This window comes from Apiospora marii (genome assembly GCF_038362585.1).
Source record: "Apiospora marii strain CBS 49790 chromosome Unknown utg000004l_segment0_segment1, whole genome shotgun sequence".
NCBI classification, from domain to species: Eukaryota; Fungi; Ascomycota; class Sordariomycetes; order Amphisphaeriales; family Apiosporaceae; genus Apiospora; species Apiospora marii.
In genome coordinates this window covers 413,044-436,104 of record NW_027117376.1, presented here as the reverse complement: position 1 = coordinate 436,104, position 23,061 = coordinate 413,044, and the positions used below count along the sequence as shown (strand labels likewise).

The 23,061-nt window shown below is 54.8% G+C and overlaps 10 protein-coding genes across 10 annotated transcripts; 4 read left to right on the top strand and 6 right to left on the bottom strand.

Moving 5' to 3' along the window:
• Positions 1–130: 130 nt before the first annotated feature.
• PG985_007117 (uncharacterized protein) lies at positions 131–922 on the top strand (the record flags this gene model as incomplete). Its single annotated transcript, XM_066826886.1, has 3 exons — positions 131–299; positions 361–593; positions 650–922. The coding sequence occupies 3 exons, from the start codon at positions 131–133 to the stop codon at positions 920–922; spliced, it is 675 nt and encodes a 224-aa protein (XP_066684561.1).
• A 1,245-nt stretch (positions 923–2,167) lies between these two features.
• Positions 2,168–3,070, top strand: PG985_007116 (oxidoreductase; the record flags this gene model as incomplete). The annotated part of the gene is made up of 1 exon (XM_066826885.1): positions 2,168–3,070. The coding sequence occupies one exon, from the start codon at positions 2,168–2,170 to the stop codon at positions 3,068–3,070; it is 903 nt and encodes a 300-aa protein (XP_066684560.1).
• A 328-nt stretch (positions 3,071–3,398) lies between these two features.
• PG985_007115 (chitin biosynthesis protein CHS5) lies at positions 3,399–4,766 on the bottom strand (the record flags this gene model as incomplete). The annotated part of the gene is made up of 2 exons (XM_066826884.1): positions 3,399–4,511; positions 4,695–4,766. The coding sequence occupies 2 exons, from the start codon at positions 4,764–4,766 to the stop codon at positions 3,399–3,401; spliced, it is 1,185 nt and encodes a 394-aa protein (XP_066684559.1).
• A 490-nt stretch (positions 4,767–5,256) lies between these two features.
• Positions 5,257–6,120, bottom strand: PG985_007114 (uncharacterized protein; the record flags this gene model as incomplete). The annotated part of the gene is made up of 1 exon (XM_066826883.1): positions 5,257–6,120. One exon carries the CDS (start codon positions 6,118–6,120, stop codon positions 5,257–5,259), a length of 864 nt encoding a protein of 287 aa, XP_066684558.1.
• Positions 6,121–6,771: 651 nt separating this feature from the next.
• PG985_007113 (uncharacterized protein) lies at positions 6,772–8,564 on the bottom strand (the record flags this gene model as incomplete). Its single annotated transcript, XM_066826882.1, has 3 exons — positions 6,772–6,961; positions 7,021–8,044; positions 8,138–8,564. The coding sequence occupies 3 exons, from the start codon at positions 8,562–8,564 to the stop codon at positions 6,772–6,774; spliced, it is 1,641 nt and encodes a 546-aa protein (XP_066684557.1).
• Positions 8,565–9,507: 943 nt separating this feature from the next.
• PG985_007112 (uncharacterized protein) lies at positions 9,508–10,353 on the top strand (the record flags this gene model as incomplete). Its single annotated transcript, XM_066826881.1, has 3 exons — positions 9,508–9,559; positions 9,831–9,959; positions 10,027–10,353. Exons 1-3 carry the CDS (start codon positions 9,539–9,541, stop codon positions 10,351–10,353), a joined length of 477 nt encoding a protein of 158 aa, XP_066684556.1. The 5' UTR covers positions 9,508–9,538.
• A 1,108-nt stretch (positions 10,354–11,461) lies between these two features.
• Positions 11,462–13,655, bottom strand: PG985_007111 (uncharacterized protein; the record flags this gene model as incomplete). Its single annotated transcript, XM_066826880.1, has 2 exons — positions 11,462–13,375; positions 13,446–13,655. 2 exons carry the CDS (start codon positions 13,653–13,655, stop codon positions 11,462–11,464), a joined length of 2,124 nt encoding a protein of 707 aa, XP_066684555.1.
• Positions 13,656–15,250: 1,595 nt separating this feature from the next.
• On the bottom strand, positions 15,251–15,537 carry PG985_007110 (uncharacterized protein; the record flags this gene model as incomplete). The annotated part of the gene is made up of 2 exons (XM_066826879.1): positions 15,251–15,430; positions 15,511–15,537. The coding sequence occupies 2 exons, from the start codon at positions 15,535–15,537 to the stop codon at positions 15,251–15,253; spliced, it is 207 nt and encodes a 68-aa protein (XP_066684554.1).
• A 503-nt stretch (positions 15,538–16,040) lies between these two features.
• On the top strand, positions 16,041–18,912 carry PG985_007109 (putative MUS-38 protein- involved in nucleotide excision repair; the record flags this gene model as incomplete). The annotated part of the gene is made up of 2 exons (XM_066826878.1): positions 16,041–16,088; positions 16,150–18,912. The coding sequence occupies 2 exons, from the start codon at positions 16,041–16,043 to the stop codon at positions 18,910–18,912; spliced, it is 2,811 nt and encodes a 936-aa protein (XP_066684553.1).
• Positions 18,913–19,314: 402 nt separating this feature from the next.
• On the bottom strand, positions 19,315–19,640 carry PG985_007108 (magnesium ion transporter protein; the record flags this gene model as incomplete). Its single annotated transcript, XM_066826877.1, has 2 exons — positions 19,315–19,506; positions 19,620–19,640. The coding sequence occupies 2 exons, from the start codon at positions 19,638–19,640 to the stop codon at positions 19,315–19,317; spliced, it is 213 nt and encodes a 70-aa protein (XP_066684552.1).
• Positions 19,641–23,061: the final 3,421 nt, after the last annotated feature.

Here is a 23,061-nt window from a genome sequence, read left to right as displayed (position 1 = left end):
CATCTTCACGATATTAGTCGGGATCTAGGACGACTCCAGGAACGACGAGGAGGAGAGACTGAGCAGCCAAGTCCCCGGGGACTAACAACTCCAGAGTCATATTGGCTGCTCCTTGAAGGATATCGGCAAGATGGTCAACAAAATTATGGGCGCCTTCATGGCCGCCGATGGCCTGTTCGCCATCACCGGTGCTATCATGATGGGCTTTTCCGTTACCGTGTTGAACACCTGTTTCGACCCGCCAACCGAAGGAGAGGGAGCTGCGCGAGACCTGCTGTACCGGCGGTTTCCCCTGCAAGGTGGGTGCAGACCCGGGGATAGAATGTGCCAGGAGGTCCTCTAAGCTAACAATTGACACAGCCGGTATCGCGAATGCTGTAATGGTCTTCGTCAACTTCGCCCTTACTCTTCCGGCGCTCGCCACCCCCGCTCGAGGACTGTTGAAGACTGCCGGCTACATGATTGCCGTAAATGCCGTCTTCAGTCTCATTCTTGGTTTGGACTTGTGGATTACCACATTGAAGACGAAGCAAGAGTTCTTCGAGATCTGGACCTCGCAGACACCTCAGGTCCAGTCTCTGTTGCAGACAAGAGTGCGTGTTTCCCAAAACCCCCTCATGAAAATGCCCGTACTGACTATGCATTAAAGTTCCAATGCTGTGGTTATTTCAACAGCACCTCGCCTGCTTTCATTACAGACGCCACATGCCCGAGCCCTGCTGCCGCCAAGTTGATCAAGGGCTGCGCCGCGCCCCTGACGAGCTTCACCAACGTTTTCGTCGACAACATCTTCACGGCCGTATTCGCCTTCGTCGGCGTGGACGTACTGCTCATTCTGGCAACCGCCTGCCTGATGAAGGACCGCAAGGAGCGTGAGCGCTTCCGACACATCGACGAGAAGAACGGTGCCCGGCAATTCTAAGGGCCTAATGCCCCGAACCCGTTCTCTTCGCGTCATCGATCGCCGCGATGCGATCTGGACCTTTTACCTCATAACGATGCCGTTTGCCATTGACTGGCATAATTTCCCTACCGGTACCAAACGGTGTCCTTGGAACGACATGAAAATACGAGGATTCGACATTCTCCTTTTCTTTTTCTCGAAAGGGGGTTCATTTGCAAGCAAGCCCATACAGCATACCTAGAATTGTTCGCGAAGCCAAGCCATGCGCCGCCTTGTTGTTTGACCTTGTATATACCAAGGGGCGCAGACTGTCATTTCCTGATGCACGGCGTTCTCAGAAGGCTTATGGAGGAGGATACCAGCTTAATTGGGGATCATGCTAGGTCCCCTTTCTGTACTTTTCACAGTTTCCAGTTCTTCCTCATCTATGGCGGGTGGATGTACGACGAGAGTTCCGGGGAAGTATGGAATACATAGAAACAGCCAAAAGATATACTCAAACAATCCCTCGCGTCCCTATGACACGCCAATACGTGACGTCCAATTTCCGCTGTGATGCAGCACAACTGGACCAATTCAATACGTACTTGTTCAGCGAAGTGAGGACGCGAGCCCCCAGGGGCATGTAATCGAGTGCAGTGCATTGCGAGGTTTTCGCATGCTATCGCTGGATGACTGCGTTGTGGCCTGTTGTTGACTTCCTGTGTTGTCGTTTGGATCGGGTGGGCGGACCAACGATGATTCATCATTAGAGTTGGCGATCACTCGTCTCAGTTAGCTGGATACTTAGAATAGTCCGTCGATCAATCAATTCGCCAAGATCGAGCAAACCGTGTAGAGAAAATAGAATCATACCAATCACATCCCATCCTATTCCAAGCACACGGGTCTACATTGGATGAATATTTCGTTTTTTACACACAGGATAAGACTTGTCGGCGGTAGGCAAGCTACGATCGGCCAATCATCTTATGATATCGTCTACATACTAACACTTTGCCATTATTCCCGTCTAAGATCACCAACAATCGCAAGGACAGGCCAGGACGTTGTAGGGACCGGCATCACCCATTGAGCTTCATCCCTGTTGTGCAGCGATAGGTACCTTATCTCGGATCAAGGAACAGCTGGACTGCGAAGTGCCACATACCTAGTCCAACCTACTACGCCAAGAGAAGGGGACGCCCAGAGAGAGGCATTGCGCGACTGACTTTCCCTGATCGGCCGGCTAGCTAGTTAGCGAGCAAGCAAGCAAGCAAAGCTATGTCTAAGCCCTGGATCTTCGTGAGCCCGGCGAACCGCGGCATAGGGGCTGCGCTCACCCGCCACCTCCTCCGGACAACCACGCTGCCCATCGTGGCCACGTCGCGCTCTACGTCGCCCGCGGAGACCAGGAAGGCGCTCCTGGCAGACGTGTCGCTGCCTCCTTCTGCGACTTCTACATCGCATAATGGCAACCACGGCCGCGACCGCCTGACCGTGCTCCCTCTCGACGTCACGTCCGAGTCGAGCATCAAGAAGGCATCGGACGAGGCCGCGGCCCTCTTCCCGCCCGAAAGGGGCCAGTGGCACATGCACCTAGGCTTCGCGCTGCCGGGCGTGCTGACCCCCGAGCGGAGCCCGCAGCAAGTCGAGTACGACGCCGCGCTCGAGACGTTCAAGGTGAACACGCTGGGGCCGCTGATGCTGATGAAGTGGTTCGCGGACCGGTTCCTGCCGCGGAAAGGGACCGAGCTCCTCCTCCCACCATCACCCTCTTCTCCTCCTCCTTCTTCGCCGTCATCCTCATCGTCACAACTCCTAACCCTCCCGCCCCACGCGACCTGGACGACCCTCTCGGCCCGCCTCTCGAGCATCGCCGACAACAGCCTGGGCGGCTGGTACAGCTACCGCGCCAGCAAGGCCGGGGTGAACCAGCTGACCAAGACGTTCGACCTGCACCTGGCGGGGCAGCGGTCGCGGCGCCAGGCCATGGCCCTGGCCTACCACCCGGGCACGGTGCGGACCGATTTCACGCGCGACTTCTGGACGCACGTGCCCGAGGCGCAGCTCTTCGGCGTCGACTACGCCGTCGAGCGGCTCGTGGACCTCGTCGTGGCCCAGGCCCGGATCGACTCGCACCGGGGCAAGTGCTGGGACTGGAAGGGGGAGGAGGTCTTGCCGTGAGCAGAAAGACATCAGGGGGGAGGGTAGCTGTCTTTGTATCGGGCAGTCATCGGCGTTAAAAAAGGGGTTGATTAATTACTCTTGCGACCTGGCAAGGAGACTCACGTATCCAGAGTGACTAGGCAAATGGAACGAGCACATACATCTGTCCGAGAAAGTTGCGATAATCAAACAATTGTTAAAAGGGGTATATCGTATAGATTGAAAGTAGTCCCTATTGAACGGTCGTGGTTCCGTCCGCGCCTGACCAGCTACCTATGTAACCATACCCGAACTCCAATGCTCTTGGGCCACTGCATAAGTAGGTGTTCGTTCCACATCTGAATCATTACAAAGCCACATCCTGGAAACTAGCACCGTCGCCAGGTGTTAGCGGCACAGGTTGTTTATCCTGTGGGCTGTCCTCACTTCCTGCCCAAGGCCCGGACCCCTGACCCGGCCGCAAGGTGAGCTTTTGGCCATTCTTATCCTCGCGTCGCATCTTCTGCTCCGAGTCGTTGGCCTTCGCTTTGTCTTCGTTCTTCTCGTCGCTGCTGTCGCTGGCGCTGTCATCATCATCGTCATCGTGAGCGCTGCCCTCGTCGCTACTGTCCTTCTCTTTGTTGTTGGGCTCTGCGGCCGCCTCGTTCTCGTCATCACCCTTTGGTGGGTTCGGCGGCAGTTCCTTCTGCTGCTCCTTCTGCGGCGGCGGCGGCGCTGGCGCTGTCGAGTCTGATCGGCTTCGGTTGGTCTCGTCGCCAGGCCCTGGCCGCAGCGCGTCCAAGTAGAACTTGGTGACGCCGAGGATGCGACCCTGCTTCTCGCAGGCCTCGACCCACTCCGGACGGACAACGGGGATGTTCATCTCGACGGCCTTCTCCCAGGCCATGCCACGACCCTCGGTGGTGACAAAGTGCGTCGTGTCGATTCTAACGCCATCGACAATCTTGGCACCGATGCGCTCGACGGCGGTGCCGAGGGCGTCGCGCGTGGGGGCGGACAGGATGCCGGTGGTGATGGTGATGCCGCTGAGGTCGGTCATCTTGTGGGTGCTGACGGTGACCTGCTTGGAGCTGAAGGTGCCGGCGCTGGTGCGCAGGACCAGGTGGAAGCTGTACTCGGTGTCGACGGCGAGGCCCGAGATCTTGGTGCTGTGCATGTGCAGGGGCCGAGGGATGTTACCGGCCTTCTGCCCGTTCCGGTACAGCGAGAGCGAGATCAGATCGGCCGTGGCCAGCTCGATGGGGTCCCACTCGAGCACGACCGATGTCTGCGTGGCATTACGGCATCGCAGCACGGGGACCGACGGCTCGCCCGCACCAAAGGCGCCGTAGATCTGGCCCTGCAGCGCGGCGAACTTTTTGTCGGCCTCGGATTCGGACCCGTGGTTGCGGGCGACGGTGATGTCGACAATGGAGCCCGAAGCGATGTTGGGAGGCAAGAGAATGGAAGGGAACTCGATCTATGCAGTCGCTTCTGGTCAGTCAAGTGTGTCGCAATGGCAATGTAAGCACGCAGAGAGGCCTGGCCGCCTTCATAAAAGTGCCCGCGACAGGTGGCGACCACAAATGATGCGGAGTTGGGCCGTGATGATGGCAGTGCATGAACCTCTGAACCTCTGGGACACCGAGGTTGGGACACGTACTAATCGTTTATCGGGGGTGAGCAGCACAGTGACGCCAGCGTCGACCTTGCCGACAGTAAGTGAGACCAGCATTGTGAATCCAAGAGTGTGTGCGCGTCTGGCGACTGGGGGAGTGTCGAATTGCGAGATTGTCTAGCAGTGTGGTTTTGTTTTTAGAAGAAGAATTGGTGGTCGTTCAAACAGAGCATCCAGGTTGGCTTCGTGTTCCTGCTTTCTGTTCCTGTTTCGAAGTGACGGACTATCCCAATTAATTAAAGTGCAGGGATGATTGACCACTAACCAAGCTCCAAGCTTGGACCCCTGTCAAACTGATCTCACCAAATCGGTGCATCGCCATTGCGCCTGCACCATCTCCATCGTTGATTCAATGGATAATACAGCAACATCAATGCAGGGCTATGTACTTGAATATGCAGCGTCAGCGTAAGTGACGGGGTACTCTTTAGCAACATCGGTTTTCGGCGCAGCATCTATACAGTCTATCAGGGGTATCTTCAATATAATATAATTACATGACCAGTTTACTTTTTTTTTTTTTTTCATCGGTATTGTGTGACAGCCATCAAATCAGACCCAACGGCCGGGCCTTCAAGGTCGGCGGCTTCCTGAACGGCCGGGGAGACGAACTGGGAGAGTTCCCTTTGCTCTGCTTGTTATTCTGTTTGCCATTGCTTTGGGACGGTTGGCTGGAGACCAGATGCGGTTCGGCAGCAGTGACCGCCTGCCTCATCGCCTCCAAGACGTTGGAAAACGGCTGCTGGCACAACGTTTCTGGGTTATGGGTCAACACTTTCAGCGTACCATACAAGGCCGGCGGCGTCTTCGTCGTCGTCTTCTCCTGCCTCACCCGTCCATCCCGGTCGTAGCCGCGCTCCAGGAGCGCCTCTCGCAACCCCCGTTGCATCCACCGTTTGGCCTTGCTGCACACAATGGGCGCCGCCCCGAAGGCCGCGCCGCTGTACCAGAGCGGCCGGTCCGCCCAGGTCGCGTACAAGTCGAACATGGTCTTGCGCAGTGGGTGCTCCACCTTGTCGAGGTACTTCATGTGGTTCGAGTCGAAGCAGTGGCGCGGGCACACCTGGATGGTGATGCCGCCGATCTTGCTCCGGGGGGCCCGGATGTTCTTCATGTGTATGGCGGGCGACACCTGGTGCGTGCGGTAGAAGGCGGTCACCTCGCCGCCCGTGTCGAACCGCTTGCTCAGGTTGCTAGTCCCGAACAGCGTGGGCTCCGGAGCTGCGCGAGAACCGGCGTCATCGCCGTTGCGGGCGGCAGGTTTCCCGCGCCAATATTTGTTAGGCGCCGGTGCGTTATGACTGCCGCTGCTGCTGATGCCACGGATCGAGCCAGCGACATGGTCAAGCCTCGGAGCGCGCGCAAACCGGGGCCATCTTGAAAGGTGCAAGCCCGTCATGACCTCGACCATTCCTCCCGGACTGTGACGTGGCAAAGGCGCATGACTTTGGGTCAAGCCCGAACGTCAACCAGCGAAAGTGGTTGTAATTGCTATGCGGAGAGGAAAACAGATAATTGGGAAAAGGTGTACTATTGGGCGCAACCAAATCGGAGTTTTTGACCAAGATGCCAGTCTCGAGGACGAAAACGGGCGGAGGATAAGGTTTCGCTGTACCTGAGTACAGTGGGTTGGCCAGCTCCAAAATTGATACCCCGGCCTAGTGCAGAAATGGAATGGATGTCAAATGCACCATGTTTGGTTTTGCCCTCGTCATAGGCGGCATCCCACCTATACTGAACTACATACCTATACTCACTCACTTTATACATACTGAAAGTCAATGCAAGCATCTCGAGTTAGATGGAAGTTCTCCGTGGGACAATGTGTAACACTGCCTATTGTATTCAAAAATATTTACATTGGAGCTTTGTTTTTTTCTTCCTTTCTCTTCTCCCTCCCCTTGGCCGAATGTCTATATGTTATGTACATTGCCACGTAGGTGTACACAGGTCTGTACAGTCGGGACTACAGACGATCTCATCGCGGTAACTAATGATGTCTAATGCTTTCGAAACATAGCCGTATGATTTTGTACTCCGGGTAACTTTCTATTCTAACTGTTTAACCCTTGTAAGGCGAGGGGCCGACCATCAACTCAGGCTTGACGAGCTGGTCAAAGTCCGCCTCACTCAAGGCGTTCAATTCCATGGCGCTTTGCTTCAGGGTCAGACCCTTCTTATGCGCGTTCTTGGCAACCTTGCTAGCCATGTCGTAACCAATCTTGGGGTTCAGGCAGGTAACAAGCATGAGTCTGTTTTCGCACGCTGGTTAGTTTTGTAATTTCTATAACGTTGACATGGTATAACTTACGACTCCTTCATGATGGTTGCAATCTTCTCCTCGTTGGCCTGCAGACCGACCACCAGGTTCTTCTCGAACGAGGCCATGCCGTCAGCCAGGATACGGCTGCTGTGGAGCAGGTTTCGAATGACCAGGGGCTTGTAGACATTGAGTTCGAACTGGCCGTTCATGCCACCAATCGTAGTAGCAACGTGGTTACCCATGACCTGGGCGCAAACCATGGTCAAAGCTTCGCACTGCGTGGGGTTGACCTTGCCAGGCATAATGGAGGAGCCAGGCTCGTTCTCAGGCAGAATCAGCTCGCCAAGACCACATCGGGGGCCACTGCCGAGGTATCGGACATCCTGAGCAATCTTGGTGAGGGACCCGGCCAGGGTGTTCAGGCAACCGGATGCCTGGACAATGGCGTCGTGTGCGGCAAGGGCCTCGAACTTGTTGGGGGCAGTCTTGAACTCGGTGCCAGTCATCTTGGTAACTTCCTCGGCGATAGCCTCGGCGAAACCCTCGAAGGTGTTGATACCAGTGCCCACAGCGGTACCTCCTTGGGCCAGCAGCCTCAGATCAGGAAGAGAGCTCTCGACCCGCTTGATGCCATAGTCCAGTTGCGCAACATAGCCCGAGAACTCCTGGGCAAGGGTGAGGGGAGTGGCGTCCTGCAAGTGGGTTCGGCCGATCTTGATGATGTTCTTGGCCTCGAAGTCGTCGACCTTCTTCTGCAGGGCGTCCCGGAGGGACTTGATGGCCGGCAGGAGCGAGCCCTCGAGCTCGAGGACGGCGGCAATGTGCATGACGGTGGGGAAGGTGTCGTTGGAAGAGGCGGAGCGGTTGACGTGGTCGTTGGGGTGGACCGGCTTCTTGGAGCCCATGGTTCCGCCGAGGATCTCGATGGCGCGGTTGGAAATGACCTCGTTGGCGTTCATGTTGGACTGGGTACCGGAACCGGTCTGCCAGACGACCAGGGGGAAGTGGTCGATCAGCTTGAGGTCGGCAACCTCAGCCGCGGCTTGCTGAATGGCCTTTCCGACTTTCTCGTCTGGATTGTAGGATATACTGGTAAGTTTGCGCCGCTAGGGTTGAGGTGTATAGTAGATCAGGTAGGGACATCAGACGGGGAGCTAAACCATACCGAGTCCATAGCGCATGTTGACAGTAGCGGCCGCACCCTTCAGGATACCAAAGGCCTTGACGATGGGCGGGGGCATGCGGTCTTGGGGCTGGTTGATCTTGAAGTTCTCGAGAGATCGCTCGGTCTGAGCTCCCCAGTACTTGTCGGCAGGGACCTGCACCTCGCCAAAGGCGTCGGTCTCGGTTCTCGTGTTGGCGGCCATCCTGATTGCGGTTGCGTGCAAGTTGCGCTGGAATCGTAGGGGATAAGAGGGGATAGAGATGCTGCTGGAAGAGGCCTTGGAGGGGATGGCAGTAGAGAAGGACGACTTGGAGGATGCGGAGGTCTTGCATGTGCAACCAATTGCCAACCGCGGCGCCGCCTTGGAGCCGAGGAGGCTTCTGGCTGGGCCGGCAGCCGTAGCTGTAGCTCTTACTGATCGAAGCATGATGCGCGTGACGTGACGTCGGTCGGACGGTCGGACGGTTGGTAAGCTGTTTCCTCCAATGTTTGTTCGAAAAAGGGTCTTTGTACAGGTACAGCACCGAGCTGGCAAAGTGGGATAGAGCTTGCCAGCGATATACTCAATTGATCAACTCTACCAAGTGACACCCGGTCTCAAAAGGGGTTCTAGACTTTGTGCAGTCTCACTTTTTATAATTGATACGTTTGGACAATCGTTTATATGAAGCTGTCGTGAAAGGGGAGAGTAGTAGAAAAAACGGGAAAAAGCCGCTCAACCAAATTGGAAGTCGCAGGACCATTGCGACAAGCTTCCTGATTCACCCGTATCGGAGCTCTATGTCATCCTTGCTTCCGAAACATGTACCCGATTGATAACGATAAGCGTCACTGGTGTACCGGCCTCTGGGGCACAGGGGGCTATTTTAGTTCAGTTACATAATAATGAACACGCTTATGCTTGAGGTCATGTTGCATTCACTCTCTGGTCCTTCTGCTGGTCCCTCCTCAGCGCTTCGCTTTTGTCGCAGCCCCGTTGGCCTGCGCATTAATGGATTCACAAAGGCATGGTCCGCTTTGGTTTGGTTGGCTGGTGATTGGCTGCATTTAATGAGAGTAAGCAAAGCTGTAGGTACCGGAGGTACGTACCCAAGGCAGTACTCAAGGCAAGTTGTAGGTAAAAGTTGCAGGTGGCTTTGTCCAGCCGATAATGGAGAATGGGTGCCGCCCTGCCTCTGTTCCAATAGCGTTAAAGATAAAATGCCACAGCATCCCACCTTTCTGACTCTCACTCCACACACAGAGGGAAATAAACCCAGCCCAGGAAACACGCACACACACCACACCAACAGTCCCTCAGAGACTACCCTACCTACTCTGCAACTTTTTTTTTTTCTGTTTCTTTTCTGACGACCTTTCTTACCCGTTCATACCAGTTGAGAAAGTAGAACAGTCGCAAACATGCCTAAGAACAAGGGAAAGGTTAGTAAATATTTTTTCCCCATCCAACTTTGCTGCTCTGGCGGGGTCTTTTTTCCCACCACGTACCCCTCCCTTCCCTCTTCAGCCCACTTCCCTTGCCAGTTGCCGTCCTGGTTGGCGCTTGTTACGACTCGGAAGTAATGACGATGCACCGCATCGGCACACTTCTGTCCATCCCCATCCTCTCGCGGCTCTATGGATGTCGCTGAGGCAGAGGACCAAACTCCACGAGACATTTCGGTGACACCATGCTGACTCAAGTAATCAACAGGGAGGAAAGAACCGACGTCGTGGAAAGAACGAGAACGACGACGAGAAGCGTGAGCTCACCTTCAAGGAAGATGGTCAGGAATACGCCCAGGTCGTGAAGATGCTCGGCAACGGTCGCCTTGAGGCCTACGTAAGTCGAACCCCATGTAACCGCCCCGAAATCCCCGAAACAAATTTACTGACCCCGTATGATGCAGTGCTTCGATGGTACCAAGCGCCTTGCCCATATCAGAGGCAAGCTGCGAAAGAAGGTCTGGATCAACAACGGAGACATCATCCTGCTGTCTCTGCGTGATTACCAAGACGACAAGGGTGACGTTATTCTGAAGTACAACGCCGATGAAGCCCGTTCTCTCAAGTCCTACGGCGAGCTGCCCGAGTCCGCCAAGATCAACGAGACCGATACCTACGGCCCCAACGAGGACGGCGAGTGCAACTTCGAGTTCGGCGACGACAACGCCGACTCGAGCGACGACGAGGGCGCCAACGCTGGCGGCAAGGAGATCGAAATTGACGACATTTAAAAGCCGTAAAAGGGTCAGATGTCTTGTCCACCTGTTGGGTCTTCCGCCTCGGCGCCGCCTTCAGAGCGTGGCGTCGGCAGACAGACATGCCATCAGGGAAAGCTGTCTTCTCTCTCCAACTCGGCACTATTATAGATGGCACCGAGTCCCGCGACAGTTGGACACTACACTCGTTGTTGGGGAGCCAAGGCCATGGTGGGAGAGACGTCATGGTCGTACTTCTTTGACCATGCTGATAGAGTCGATCCGGGGACATGAAACGGGATTTGCCACGGGGGGCTCCTTTTTCTGAAAACATTCTTGGGACTTGCAGGCGTCCTGGGCTCTAGTAATGAATGATGCATTAGACCTAATATACTTGCTTTGGCCCATGTCCAATATATATAAGATACCTACCTTCCTTTCTTAACTTGAGCGCAAACAACGAACCTCGGTGACATCATATGCAAGAATTTCGCAAGGGACAGGCAGTTTATACAACCCACCCATGCGTATTGACATACTGACCCTCCACTTTCAACGTGTACCGAAGACAGGCCATCAGCGTGTAAGAGCCGACATCTTTATTCAAACTACTACTCTGTGCAACTACTGCTTTAATCCCTACTACTACTGCTCTTCCTGCCAACTTCTGGCCAAGACTCCCCTGACGTGGTCACAACCCTTTTCAACCTTCTCTGTCGTCACGGAGCGATATTTACGAAGTAAGGCAACGACCCATACTTCTAGAACCGTCATCCGTCCATGCGATTGCCGTTGAATCCCCAAACCCTTTCCGGGCCACGCGCCTGCTATAGACAGCGCACTGGCTGGTTGATTCTCCTAAATCCGCCATGACCTTCTGTACGCATGCCATGAGCGAGATGATATCTCTTTGAAATATAACAGCGGCAATCTGGCTTTCTCCGGGATTCGTCCAGACGTTGTGCTTCCTGACAGCTCTATACGGGGTATCGGCCAAAGAGATGCGATATTTCCAGTCCTCAAACCAGCTTGGGTATTTAACCCCTGAACCCAGCCTCTTCTCCTTATCAGACTGGGCACCCTCACCGGGTAATCGTCATCTCACAAGCAACCATGAGCATAGTGCTGCTCCTCCTAAACCAGCTCACCTGCATGCACCAAGCGCTGCCCAATTACCATTCGTCATCATTGTCTTCGTCGTCTGTAGTACAATCAGTATATGTCGCTTTGACTTGGGTTGGAGGTTTCGTTTCTGGATTGACTTACCACTATCGCTGACCTTCTGTTTCCGTTTCTGCAGCGCGGCAGCAAGTGCGTCGGCCATGCCGCCTCCTCCTCCTGAGGAAACACCCGCAGGCGGAAGGCCACTACCGTGTGGGCCCGTGTCACCGCTTCCTCCGACAGTTGCAGCGCTTCGGTCACGAATTTGACTTCTGTCCACCTTCTTCAGTGCGCCGATACCGCCAGCCTTCTGGATGTCGCCAAGCATGGCAGATCGACTTGAATCGGGCTTAGGCACAGCCGCAGCAGGTACGCCAGACCCGTATCCGCTGTCTCGGTTGGCGGGCGGCGGAGGCGGGGGTGGCGGGGGTGGAGGCGCGCCTCCTGCACCCCCTGGCGGAGGTGGAGGTGGAGGAGGTGGTGGCGGGGCTCCTCCAGACGCAGCTGGCATCGGCGGCGGCGGCGGCGGTGGGGGTGGTGCACCTGAGCTTGGTACCGGTGGTGGCGGCGGTGCATCGGAGCTCGGTAGAGGTGGTGGCGGCGGTGCGCTTGAGCTCGGTAGGGGAGGAGGTGGTGGTGCGCTTGAGCTCGGCAAAGGAGGTGGTGATGGCGCACTTGATTTCGGCAGAGGCGGCGGTGGAGGTGCTCCCGAAGCTGGAGCAGGAGGAGGGGGAGCGGGCACATTCCTCGGTGGGGGTACCGGAACGGGTCTCGATGATGAGGGTGGCAACGCTGGTGCGCTCGAGCCTGGTACCTTTGGCGGCAGTGATGGTGGAAGTGAGGGTGCCGAGGGCGTGTCTCGCGGAGGTGGAGGCGGCACCGGGCCTCTAGCCGGCGCCGGCGGTGGCGCATTGTTAAGGCGCTGGCCGGTGAACGGGGGAGGCACGCCGAATTTATGGCTCGAGTCTTCATGGCCGTCCACGGGCGTCTTGGGTGGTCTCGGGGGAGGCGGCGGGCCCGGAGCAGGCGCCGCTGATGCACTCCTATGGGGGGTCTCCATATGGGCATATTTCCCGGCGTCCGGCAGCGGTGGTGGTGCATTGAATCGCGGCCGAGGGGGTGTTGGTTCTTGCGGAGGTGTGGGTTCTCGCGTGACGGTGTCGGTCTTGGCCGACCTTCGCGGTGCGGGCGGAGGCGGAGGCACGCCGCGACGAGTTCCGGCCGAGCTGTCTGGTGCTGCTGGCCTGCTGCTGCTTGGGGGTGGGGGCGGTGGAGGAGGTGCCCGACCATGACCAGTGCTATGGCCGTTGACGGGCGGCGGAGGTGGGGGAGGTGCAGCTGCAGACTTGGGCACCTCGCCACCTTGCTCCTGTAAAAAACCCACGATGAATTCTTGGTTTTCTTTGATGAACTCGTCGGTCAGTCCCTGCTCGGTCAGGAAGTTACCGAAATTCTCCCGCCAGAGGGGATCGTAGGCCTCCAGCGTAGCAAACTCCGACGACGGCTTGTGGACGCCGTTGGCATTGGCCGATGATGTCCTCGCATGCGTCGGGGCAGGAGCCGGAGGCGGAGGTGGGAGACCGCCGTTTCTCGGCGACTCTGGGGGACTAGGGGCGGAGGAGTGCCTATGCCCTCCAAAGATGCCACCGAAGAGGCCACTGTGCTTGGCGGGTTGCGCTTGATTCGAGCCTCCAAAGGGGGTGTTCCTTGTAGCTTTGCTAGCGTTCTTCTCTCGCTCGTCCATCTTCTTCTTGAACTGCTTCGCCTCCTTCTCGTCGACAAAAGATAGGCCGGCCAGGCATTCTTCAAGCTCGAAGGTGTGGAAGAAGGTTCGGTCTTGGTTGTACGACCAGATGTCGAATATCTCTTGATCCCATATTACCCCGCGAGCGGAGGGCTAAGATACGGGAGGTCAGCTTGAACGTGTTCTATGTGCCAGGGGTGCGTGCTCTGGGGCGACCACGTACAGATATGTCTACCAGCTTGAGCCAGTAAGTGTTTCCGACCAGGTCGTTGGCGAGCACGACAGCTCCTTGGAGACCGGTATATGTCCATTTCGACCGGTTGGGAAATGCGACGTATAGCCTGGCAACGGCCACTGCCTGGATTTTGTTTGTCTGCTTGGGAATGGTGCGCTTCACCGTTTCCTTGTCCTCGTCGCTTAGAATTGAAGGCATCGTCGAGGTCGAAGCGGTGTTGGTTTATGTGGTGAGTGAAGAAGGAAAAAGGCCCATTTGAAGGTGCCTTCCTCACCCGTAGCGCTGTCACTCTTGGATCCGACAAGCCCGTGGTGGCGGCAATGTTCGTTATGAGGTGGGCATTTATCGAGGCGCGGGTTGCAAGTTGGAGGTTGAGTCAACCAGCAGTTGTCGAGAATTGGCTTCGGATTTGTCGAGATATTGCGCACAATGAGGATGCGTGGAGTGGTGGCGGCGCTTATTACTAGCGGAATAAGATGGCAAGGATGGCGGCTATGTTGCGTTGCGTTGCGTTGCGTTGGTCGGGAGTGAATCAAATCGAATCAAACGAGATCAAGACGGTTGCTGTCAGAAGCCGGAAGGATTGGTCGGTATTATTGGTCTTCCAGTCACTTGTGCCAGCCCAGGTGTCTTCTCTTTGTGTGTCTAGGCGGCCAAGAGTGTCTTTTGGAGGCCCCGTCAGTAGGTAGGTAGGCAAGCACAGCAGGTCCCTCTATTTCGGTGGGGGGGCTTTCTTTTAATGGGTCCCGAAGCTATGGGTACACACATAACCGTCCATCAGGTTCCAGAATACATAGAGAGTAGGTATCCGTTGGACATAGGCCCAAGGTGGATGATGATAGGGCCCCTTGGATGTATAAGTCGGTAAGTGTCTGGGTGAGTGTATATTGGAATTGACTATGCATCCATAAACAAGTCGGTATGGCTGTTCGACGGCCACCGATGTTTTATTAGTTCTCAGTGTCGGGTTGTATGGATGGCCGCCAATAAAATGTAACGTACGTCGTTCGTTACCTTATGTAACCGTCAGCCATCGCTGTTGGAAGAAACTGCGTACGACAGCAGGCGAAGGGTGCACGGAATGCCACTTTACCGTCACTAGGTGTGCAGCAAACTTTACATGTACCTACTATGTAGCACAGCTCCCCCACTGGATAATGCTGCTTGGCGGCCTGAGCCTTGGCGACTTACAGTGGACACTTCAGACGTTTTCCATGCTTGACTTGCACTTGGGCCTTTTGGCAAGGTTGCCTGCCTCGAGCTGCCGGGCAGTACGGAAATGACGAATCTGCATAGCTCATATCAGCTATTTCGGATTCGGGTTACGAAGCCCCTGTTTCTGTCGAGGGGAATTCATCCCTAGTGGAAGACTGTCAGTATTGTAAGATTGGTAGTATGACCCGACTACCTGATCACCGGTATGATTTGCAAATGCAAAGCCTGGTGCCTAAGCAACTAAGCCAGCACCTCCCTAGGTACACGGCGTTTCTTGCCAGGGCTGACGTACGCGCGGGCGCAAATACCTGCTTGCCTACACGTGGTTACCTACCGATTTGGCCATGCTGCCCAATGCCATGCTATACTTGTGCGACTCCTGAAGATGGGCTCACTCAAAACGCACTGATCAGGGAACGGTTTAGGGGGGTTGAAATATGGTATCTTTATTTATGCCATGCCCGGCAGTGTTGGCCATCCAACGCGTTGGCATCATTCTCGTCGCAATCACACATAATCGTAAACCAAAGACCAATCAAAGATCATGCCCACTCTAGTAATCACCAGGAGGAGAACGCTTATTTGTTCAGCTCCTTGGCCTTGGCCAGTCTCTCCTCCTTAGTCCCCTCTTGCTCCGGCATGGATTGAGGGATGGCCGGGCCGGGGTGGGCCGTGTGAGCCTGGGCTGCAATGCCCGTGTTCTTTGCATCTTGGGGCTTGGGATCGATGGGCTGGATGTTGAAATCCGACTTGCCAGTCTGAGGGGACCAGACCAGTTAGTTACATAATTCTGATGAATATCTTGATGCGCGGATGGTGGGCTGCATGTGGTGCTTACCTGCGGGGTGTTGTCTTGGCCAGGCATGTTGATGGTTGTGATGTTGGGTATTGAGTTCTGAAACTTCAAATTACTTTTTCTGTCTAGGATGATGAAGATGATAGAAAATGATAAAAAGGAATCTGGATGCAGAAAGTGCCCTTATTATAATGCACTTTGTTTGGCTCAACTGGCGGCTTTGCTGTATGCGTTGCTTGATGACGTACGTATCTGGCCGCTGTGAAACCCGTGATTAGGCGTCTCTGGTGGCGCGCGATCCGGCCGATGATTCGCACTCAAACCCCAGATTTCCTGCATCCGCTTGGGAAATCTAGACCAGCACCACCGACCTACAGGGCGAACGGACATGTTTTCCTTGCATGCATGCCTCTCACATGTGCATAGCCCTCCGATTTGTCTAATCCAAGTTTGTCCACACCCGCAACCAGCCGTCTTTGCTAAGCAGCAGTGGGAATATACGTGTCGCCAAGCCTGGTGCATTCCACTGTTACGCGTGACTTCATCCCAGATGCATAGGAAAGGCGCCCCGCATGGCTGCCAATAGTCAACCTCAACCCGTGAAGCTCTCGCTGCCACTTGTACGCCGCCGTCTCCCCATGCACCGATCGGTATTCCTTGAGATCTAACACGCTACTATAGGAGTACCAGCAGCACCTCTTCCAGGAGCTTCGCGGCGAAGATGAGCTGGTCGTTCTCGCAAAGGGCCTCGGCCTCATGCGTCTGGTCACGAACCTCCTACACAGCTACGATGCTGCAGGGAACAACTTGATCATTGTCGTTGGTGCCGAGGACCGGGAGAATGCCTGGATCGGCGAGGCTCTCGCGGAACAGGCAGCCATCAGCATGGCTCCTAGGGCCAGGGGTCTTACCATCGTGAACACCGACTTCACAAGTGTCGGGGCCAGAGAAAAGATGTATTCTACCGGTGGCATCTATAGCATCACCTCTCGTATCCTCGTGGTGGATCTCTTGACGACCTTGCTCAGGCCCGAGACAATCACCGGCCTCGTAGTTTTGCATGCGGACAAAGTGATTGCCACTTCGCTCGAGGCGTTCATCCTGCGGATATACCGGCAGAAGAACAAGGTGGGTTTTCTGAAGGCTTTCTCGGACAATCCCGACCCCTTCACCTACGGTTTCTCTCCTCTGTCGACCATGATGAGGAACTTGTTCTTACGAAAAGCCTCGCTATGGCCCCGGTTCCATGTGACGGTGGCCGGGTCACTCGAGGGTAAAAAGAAAGCCGAAGTCATCGAACTTGAAGTGCCCATGACGGATTCTATGAGGGAAATACAGAATGCCATCATGGAGTGCGTCGAGGTTAGTATTCAAGAACTCAAGAAGAGCAACCCTGGTCTCGAGATGGACGACTGGAACCTCGACAGTGCGTTGCTCAAAAACTTCGACATTATGGTGCGGCGACAACTGGACCCCAACTGGCACAGAGTCAGCTGGAAGACGAAACAGATCGTCAACGATCTGACAGTGCTTCGGGGCATGTTAACTTCGGTTCTGGCTTATGACGCGGTATCGTTGTTGCAGAATCTGGATACCATCCATGCCGCACACTCGCCCCAGCCAGGATCAAACCGACAAAGTCAATCTCCCTGGATGTTCTTGGACGCCGCGCATACTATATTCAGCTCGGCCAAGCAAAGGGTGTATGCCAGCAACATCAAGGCAACCGAAAACACGCCCATCGATACGTTGCGTCCTGTACTGGAAGAACAGCCCAAGTGGGCTCTGTTGGCCGAGATCCTAGAAGAGATAGACCGCGACTTGTACTTCGAACCTCCTATGAGGGATGATTCCAACGGCACCATTCTAATAATGTGCCAAGACACCGCAACCTGCCGCCAGCTCCGCGAATTCCTGCAAACTATGCACGTCAAGCTGAAAGCCGATGATCCATCTGCAAAGAAGGACAAGGACGAAGAGAGCAAACCATCAGCCGCCTTCATGATGAGAAGGAAACTACGAGATTATCTCAAATGGAAAAGGGAGTTCGCCCAGGTTAGCCACAAGCTTTTCGCCGAGAACCAGAAGGCCCTTGAGGGTGCTGCGGACCCACGACTAGCTCAGAGCAAAGGTAGACCGCCGGCCAACAAACGGAGGAGGCAACGAGGAGGTGGCGGCGTCGGATCTGTGGCATCTGGACGGGCTGCAAACGGGAGCCTCGTGCAATATATCGAGAAACCGTCGGAGGTAGCCGACCTGATGGCAGAAGTCGAAATCACCGAAGAGGAAGCGAAGCAGAAAGCCGAAATTCTAGCTGATCCATTGGACGATATGGAAGACTATTTCGAGCTTTACGAGATGCAGGATCTGGTTGTGATTCATGCATACGAAGGAGATCAAGACGAGCACATTTTGGAGGAGGTGAAGCCGCGTTACATTATCATGTACGAGCCCGACGCATCCTTTATCCGGCGTGTTGAAGTGTATAGATCATCGCACAACGACAGGAACGTCCGAGTTTATTTCATGTTTTACGGAGGGTCGGTAGAGGAGCAGCGGTACCTGGCTACAGTCCGAAGAGAGAAGGACGCATTCACGAAACTGATCAAGGAGCGGGCCAGTATGTCGGTGGTCATGACCACGGACCCCCACGGCGCCGAGGATCCGCAAGAGGCTTTCCTCCGTACTGTCAACACCCGCATCGCCGGGGGTGGGCGCCTTGCCGCGACTGCGCAGCCTCCTCGCGTAGTGGTGGACGTACGCGAGTTCCGGTCTTCTTTACCCTCTCTGCTACACGGGCGCAGTATCGTCATCGTGCCGTGCATGCTGACGGTGGCGGATTACGTCCTGTCGCCTACCATCTGCGTGGAGCGGAAGTCGATCAGCGATCTCATCAGCTCCTTCAAGGACGGCCGCCTCTTCAACCAGTGCGAGACCATGTTCCAGCACTACCAGAAGCCGATGCTGCTGATCGAGTTCGACCAGAACAAGTCGTTCACGCTGGCGCCGTTTGCGGACCTGTCGGGCAACCTGTCGTCGGTGAACCCGGCCAACGGGCCCTCGGACCTGCAGTCCAAGATTGTGATGCTGACGCTCGCGTTCCCGCGCCTGCGCATCATCTGGAGCAGCAGCCCCTACGAGACGGCCGAGATCTTCGCGGGCCTCAAGACGCAGGAGGACGAGCCGGACCCCGTCGCCGCCGTCCAGGCGGGGCTCGACAAAAACGCCACGGCCGAGGAGCAGGCCTTCAACCTCGAGCCCCAGGAGATGCTGACGGCAGTCCCCGGCATCACGCCCAAGAACGTCAAGCACCTCGTCCTCGGCTGCGAGAACGTGCGCGAGGTGGCCAACATGTCGGAGAGGGACCTGGAGCCCCTTATCGGGAGGGAGGCGGGACGGCAGGTCGAGCGGTTCTTTGCTAGGAATCTGGTAGATTTAGACTAAAGTGTGATAGGAGTAGGTAGGTTTACCATTGATTCAAGTCTAAATGAAGACTTGTTGCTTCGAATCCCCATTTACTATCCCTGTGTCTTACATGTTCATACAATTGACTCGAAGTGCTTCACCATTGGTACGCATCATTTGCTGGCATGAACACTATCAGATCTCATGTCACTGGGAAAAAAGAGTCCAAAATGTAGATCGTAATGAATCATGCTGTCATTTCATGCTATCGTAACCATTACAACGAAACGTGCTGGTGGGGTATCGTAAGGGTATTATCGCCAGCTCTCTTCTCCAAATTCCACCACGGCACAGGCATCCTATCCTGCGCACTTCGCCTGCTTATCAATCAGATCTAACTCTGATCGTCCCACTCCTCCGCAAGTTGTTTAAAGTCGGATTCTAGATACGACTTGTTGTGGTGTGCGTCTTGCGGGTTCGCTTGCGCTTGCCGCCGCAGTAGCCGCAGGTGAGGAAGGAGATGAGGATGTCCAGGAAGGAGACGATTCCGTGGATGATGGCGGTCAGGATGGAGCCAATGCCGTTGACAATGGCCATCAGGACGCTGCCGATGGTCTGGAAGCAGCTCTTAATCTGTAGGAGGGGGAGAAACGCGTTAGTTTAGAGTGCCTTTTGTAAAGAGAGCAAGACCGAGTCATGTAGGGCTGATGTCAAACCTGTGACTAGGTTTGGTGGTTGAGACTTACGCAAGATACGACGGCACCCATTTTTGCGGTTGTAATTGGGATGTTTGATGTATTGGTTTGTGTGGGTAGGATATGTTTAGGTGGAAAGTGGTATCGAGGTCGATGTATGGCTTGGTTGTTTGTTGATGTTGTGAATGGTCGAGTCACAAAAGAGGTTCGAAGGGTGTCTGGATGTCAACACTTATATACAGGTTCGTCCGGGTCAGTCACACACAGCTACGCAGCCATCCATGTAACAAAATCTAAGTCAGTATCTAACCTAACCCCTACCAAGTGTGGCGGGCCTAAGGGAGATCCATGGCATGACATCTTTTGCCTAACCAACAACACACGCAAGCTAGCCGAAGACCCGGGCGCGATGCAGCAGGAGACTGATGAAATGAACGATGACCGAATGCAGCTGATCTACCCGCAATCCACATATTTCGATGTCATAGAGAGGCCCAAGTAGACAGACCCTTTCTTCGGGTTCCCTCTCGTATCAAGGGAAAACGGCTTTTCATGCTCTCGCTAGCTCTGTCTCGAAGTTTCTATTGGCCCCCGGGGGGGAACTGATAGGGCGGATGAGCAGTTCGGAGTAGGAACGAGATGGGGTACACTTTTTTTTTCTTCTTTCTGGCCTGCCCACCCTTTTCCGCCAGTGTCACATTAAAATTGCATACGTTTCTGAGTAAAGCCCATGGGGCCTTGCAGTCTCTGCTGCGACTGTGACGCAGAAATCGAACTCATCCCAGACGGGATCGACAGTGGGCTGGGGTGGGTGGTGGGCGGTTGAGCCTGCAGCCACAAGAGACCGAGATTTTGACGTCATGGGAGGATACCATCGTCGATGGCCGGCAGGAAGAAAGAGCAGAAAAAAGGTCTAGGCTCGATGTTGTGCTACAGAACAGGGGGCCTGCTGCTATTCTTACTGGCTGAAGGGAGACCTAATCCTTCCTTAACCGCTGTGGGTCGCCGCGAGGTTTGAGGCTCCTCGTGGGCTATCTACATTTTAGCTCCTTGCCTGCCAGCCCTGTAGTGGTACGCAAGCACAGCACCACGCTTGCTGCTGTGGCGCTCGCCGGCTGTCAGGCTTAGGCTCCGTTGGGTAAGTATGCGCTAACCTAGATGCCGGCTTAAGCTGTTTGCGGACGCAGAACCATGGCAGACCGCTGCAATTAATTTGTTGACCAGGAGCCGTAAGCGATGATATTTCTGCTTTCGACCCTACATACCGAATCAATCCCTGCTCCAGGCATTCCCAAATTTGACAAGGCGTCGTGGTTCAATTGTGGTGGTGGTGGGTGGGTGCGTACACCTTGCACCTAGCCGTGGCGCGGTGCAAAAGCTCCGAAACCCTTGCCAGCTCAGATCTCGGACCCAAAAACCGGTTGTTGGAGATTTGGTCTTGGGCGTGGATGACGTATGCGGGGCGGGTGGAAAGAAAAGAACAACGGCTTCGTGTAAGTCATCTGTATGTCCCATGATGTGATGATGGCCGTATGTACCGGCTGCGACACATTCGAGTAAGATCAACAAACTCCGCACAGGGGGAATTCCGCAATCGTTTCGGCGATAGAAATAGACATGCTTACAGATAACTACAGGTGGATGGATGGATGTATGATGTGGTTGTGTTGTCAGCCATCAACATGCATAAAACCGGCTGGCGTGTCCGTCCAGACGAGATTGGTTGCTTGGACTGGCCACTGCACTGGGAAACGACAGAGCGGGCGGCATGTTTTTGGCTTCCAGCCAGCACCACCAGCTTTGTTGGCTGAACTCAGGACCATCAATGCATGCAACGAATAACCAGCCACATATGCCCGTTCCTGTTCCTGCCTTCCCTCTATTGACCTGCCTCTCCTGTTATAGGAGAAAAGCCACAGTAGCGATAGTGTGGCCAATGATGCACCGAGGAAGAAGTAAAAATAAATATTCCACTTGGAGTCTTGTTTCGACCCCTGGTTCCTGACGTGGACAGCTGCGCAGCCACATGACTGGCAGGGGTGAAAATGCCATTATAACCAAGTACATGCCCTGGGTATCGTGAGACTGTATTTCCCTTTCCCTTGTTATGCTTGCTATGTGTGACCAAAATGAACCAAGCCCCTTCTTCCGACGCAGCGACCTGATGAACTATCATTCGCCATGCACACATAGCATCAGCAACCCGTTGACCACGGTTACCAGTCGTCATGTGATCTTTCTATCATCCACCCTCGAGCCGACAGTCATCGATTCGAATCGCCAAGCATGAACCTGAGACTTGGAGAGCAAAAGAGCTGATCAAGCTCTTTACACCTCTCTCTTAAGCTGGAAGGATGTCCCGGGATCTACACGTCCCACCAAGAGAGATGCCCAAAACGACATGACTCCTACGATGGAGACCGATTCTCGAAGAGACTCTCCCCCGCCGCGCGTCGACTGCCACTTGCGTTCCGTTGCGCCGGCCTAGATTCTTGGGCAGCAGGAGCGCTGTCCGAGCCGCCTCCGGTTTGGTTGTCAGATCCACTCTGGATCTCCCTCATAGGAGCCGCGCTTGTTGACTGACGGCCCCCGCCGCCCGAATCGGCCGGCGTATTTCTGTGAATCAGTGGATTTCGTGCTTGACCCTTCAGGGAGGACCGTCATTCGATCGAAATGGTTTCCCTCGAAGATGCTGCCGTGTTGTGCTGAGCTCAGATCTAGGAAGGATATGTATGATCCCAGGGACCAAACCGGACAAGAGAGAAAGAGAGAGAGAGAGAGGAGATACAGCTTTGAATCGATGACACACGACCAAGCCTCTTCTTGAGGGATGGGTGATGGGTGGTGGCGAAGCTTGGAGTTCCTTTCTTCCACGGAAGAAGAGCTCAGAACAACGCCTCTCTACCACCGGGATAATCAAATGGGGAGATTCATGGCAGAAGAAGCATGTGTGCGTGCACTCGCTGCTTTGCCATCACATCTCCCAAGACACACACAGACACCGGCCATGCCACGCGCTTTGGCACAAGAAAGCCCAACGGGGCAAGCCCCTTTCATCAAATGAAAAACTGCATAGCAAATCGTGGAATACCTGCCAATCTATTCCATGAACGATTTCCACTGGGCTGCTGGGAACCAGCCTAGTCCATACACCAGAAACCAATCGTCTCTTGCTGTACCCTAGGGGGTGTCAACACCAAGCTGTCATTCCAACGAAAAGGGGGCAAGGGATGTTCGACTGCAAACCCACTCATTCACTCCTTTTACAGAATTTTTCCTTGGAGTCATCATGCCCCTACTGGGTTCGGGGTATCAAGATACATCGGGCCAGAGTCAATGGTTGAATACTTATATATATATATCGCCTTTTACCACGCTGGACCCTACATAGATATATAGCCCCTGAAATCAAAACGCCATTCGCGCCACATCAACTCTCCGTAGTGAGCACCATTTCTCTGCTTATATGAAGTGTCATTCTTAGATGTGTTCC